We start from the raw sequence: 3,261 nt of genomic DNA, 5'->3' as shown, positions 1-3,261 counted from the left end.
GGCCGGACTTTGGTATTGCATTTCAGCTTGGAGGCTTGAAAATTAATTAATGATTTTGGTCATTAAAAATATGAAAATCGTAATTAAAATTATATTTTTATAAAACGATCCAAAAATAAATTCATCTTATTTTTCATTATTTTCTTATTCCAAAAACATATAAATATGTTGTATTTGGATTAAAAACAAGTTTTGAAAATTAAATATGAAAATTATGATTAAAATTAAATTTCATCTTATTCCTTGTCGGTTCCTGATTCTAAAAACATATAGGTATGTTATGTTTGGATTAAAAACACGCTCAGAAAGTTAAACAGAATAGAAATACAGAAAAGCGTGCTATTCTGCTCAGCGCAACCACTATCGCGCTATACTGGCTTGTCCATTTTACTGCCTTTTCCACGAGCGGGGGACTGACGATGCTATACGGTCTTGGTGAAAAAATGCAGTGCGTTCAGTTTCATTCTGTGAGTTCGACAGCTTGACTAAATGTAGTAATTTTGCCTCACGCGACTTGTTTTTAAAGCTTATCCGTCTGGATCCCTGTCTGTGCGTCTCATCGTATTCTCTGCCTGACTTGCAAACAACACCTAGCGCTTTCTGAAGAGAACTGAAGAGAACAACACTTTAAATGCTTGAACAGACGTAGCACACAACAGTATAATAGTTTTACAACATGCCGAACAGTTACTGAAATTACAGAACTGGAAAATATGATTCATGCAGTAAATGTTTCCGCCAAGTAAATGTTTCCGCATAAATGAGATTGAAGTTTAGAGCACGATGAAGATGAGAGAGAAACTTAACCAGCTCCGTAGCTCTGCCTTTGTTGACAGGAAACACACTTTGAACTCACAATGCATAATGAATTAAACTGTTAGTTTCTTAAAACAAATACACATACATCTTTATGTAGTACATGCATTCGATCGTGACCTGTTGACGCGACTATGAATATTATTTATACTTTATGTGAAGGAAAATGACAAAAACAGCAACCAAAAGTCAAGTCTCTACATCAACAGAGCGCCGTGTAGTTATATGTCCTTTGAACGTGAAAATAAAGTATACAGAATGAACGACTTCAAAGTAAAATGTATCGCTTTTTACCACGATTTTGCCTCCGTTTCCTCGCACTGTTAAGGTCATCTCCGTCTGCAAAGGTTTATTTTTTAAACGTCCTGGAACATGAGTTTGCAATGTACGTGTGCTTTAAACTGTCTTGATTGCGCTACTCTTTCCACAAACAGCTAAATGACATTGAGTGGTTGTGCAGCTCGGAGGTTAGCCCAGCATTAAATGCAGGACTAACCCCCGAACTGCAATTATCGCAAAATATCTTGAGTCTTACTGGGAAGACGTGTATCTGAAAGTGTCAGAGCGTCAGTCTTCATGGTCGTGTTATCACCATGGTAACCCCGGGGGGCACAACCTCCAGGGCCAGACAGGGGCAGATAAACCTGTCCAGTACACGACAGTTACGGTTGAAGATGTATGACTTTTGACCCCACCCAAAGTGATGCCCAAGACGTTTATCATACTTTAGAGACTGATAACTCGTAAAGTACCAACACTGCAGAAAAGGCGTCGGCGAAACGCCGAAACTTATTTTTAATCGCCCAAAACTAAGCCGGCCGGAATTTTGGCAGATTGAGTTGCCGAATTGACGCCAAATACCGCCTTAAACTTCCAAAAATGGCCAAAACTCTCATGGCCATTTTAGCGAATTGGCCGAAGAAAATAAGTCCTAGCCAACATCGTGGCATGACTTGGCCAGGTGGACATAATTGGGTACTAGACCTGCTACGGTTTATTATATTATCTTTCTTTGGTCTGTACTTGTTCCTTTTATTTTTTTTTTCTTCTTCTTCTGGCTTTTAATTGGCAAGTAGTTTCAAGTTAGTCATAAGTTTTTCATCGCAAAAATGACAAACTTCCAAAGGACAGCTTCTGGAGGATGACACGGTTTTTACCAGCCGACCACTGACTCGCTGTCAACATGCAGTCCTATAGTTAACTTAGTTAAGGCCTTCCTTAGTATCACTCAGCCCGAACTCGACTTCGCGAAGTCTCCTTACCAAAATGTACTGCGATGAAAGCTCCGTGCAGCTAGCTTCGTTAAGTCGACTTTGCCCAATTAATAGCAGGCTTTACTCGCTGGATCATTGACAACAAATACTCCATTGCTCACTCACTGTATCATCGTCTGCAGACAGCCAGTCTTCCAGTGAGTCACGACGGTCAACCGCCAGCATTCATTCACCACTTCTTTTTTTTCTTAAGTTCAATGAGCACTCACTGACTCAGTCGCCATCAATAGTCATTTAGCTAAATAGTCACTTAATTAGTGTACACCCACCTTTTGTGCACAAGCCACCCCGGCGTATCCGAATCCTGCTGACAGCTGCGCCATGGTGGACACAAAGCCGGATTGCAAACACCAGCACCAAAAAAGAACAATCAAAGAACACAGGCTCTGCGCAAAAACTCAGTTATCAATAAGATGAAAAGGCATAAGCAGTACAAGTTCAGTTCAGTTCATGATAAGCACGGCGGATGAAAGTAGAAATACACAGATTTAGTGAAAAGACAACGGCACCAAAAGCAGAACAGTGATATATCCCAGTTAAAACGAAGATGCGGCGTCACTAGTACTGATTTACTGCCGCATCTGCGATTACGATCAAGTTTTCCACAATTAAACGTTTTTCACTGGTCTCAAATAACTCGAACCAGCGTCGCTTCCCAATCAGTACTCGGTTCATTCTGTGTAAGTCACTGAATCTGTTTTTGTTCTGTCATTACCACTTCTTAGCTTTCCAAAAACAATCTCTCTTGTAATTACCACTTCTTCACTTGACAAAAGAATCGCTCCTCAGTGATAAAACTCGAAGCGAGCAAGCTGATTTCAAGTGATCTTCACGGACAGGCCTGAGAAAGTTCACGCCCACAACTTGAAACACTTGACACAGAAAGCGAAACGAGAATTGCAATCTAAATCACGGGCAAGTTGAGAGAAGCCTTACGTCACACAGCAGTGCAGCAAAACTGGTCCAATTGTTCCAGCACTCACACGCAGTAGCTTATTCTATGCGCTTGGTTCTGGTTGGCTGAAAAACAAAGTGTATCACTCCTCAAAACTCAAGACATTAATTTTGTATGAAACTGATTCTTTTTCTTTTTCAGTGTTCGACGATGGTTGTGTCAAACAGGTTCAATAACTGAGAAACTGAACAGGTTCAAACTATGATATTCCAGCGT

At 40.4% G+C, this 3,261-nt stretch overlaps 1 protein-coding gene across 1 annotated transcript in view; it reads right to left on the bottom strand.

Moving 5' to 3' along the window:
* Positions 1-2,413, bottom strand: part of LOC138969612 (CD109 antigen-like) — a 23,087-nt gene extending 20,674 nt beyond the window's left edge. The window contains exon 1 of the mRNA XM_070342471.1: positions 2,360-2,413. Within this exon, the coding sequence (XP_070198572.1) occupies positions 2,360-2,413 (54 nt within the window). The remainder of the gene's footprint in view (positions 1-2,359) is intronic.
* Positions 2,414-3,261: the final 848 nt, after the last annotated feature.

The sequence above is a fragment of the Littorina saxatilis genome, linkage group LG6 (genome assembly GCF_037325665.1).
Source record: "Littorina saxatilis isolate snail1 linkage group LG6, US_GU_Lsax_2.0, whole genome shotgun sequence".
Lineage (NCBI taxonomy): Eukaryota > Metazoa > Mollusca > Gastropoda > Littorinimorpha > Littorinidae > Littorina > Littorina saxatilis.
This window is presented reverse-complemented; position numbering and strand designations above follow the sequence as displayed.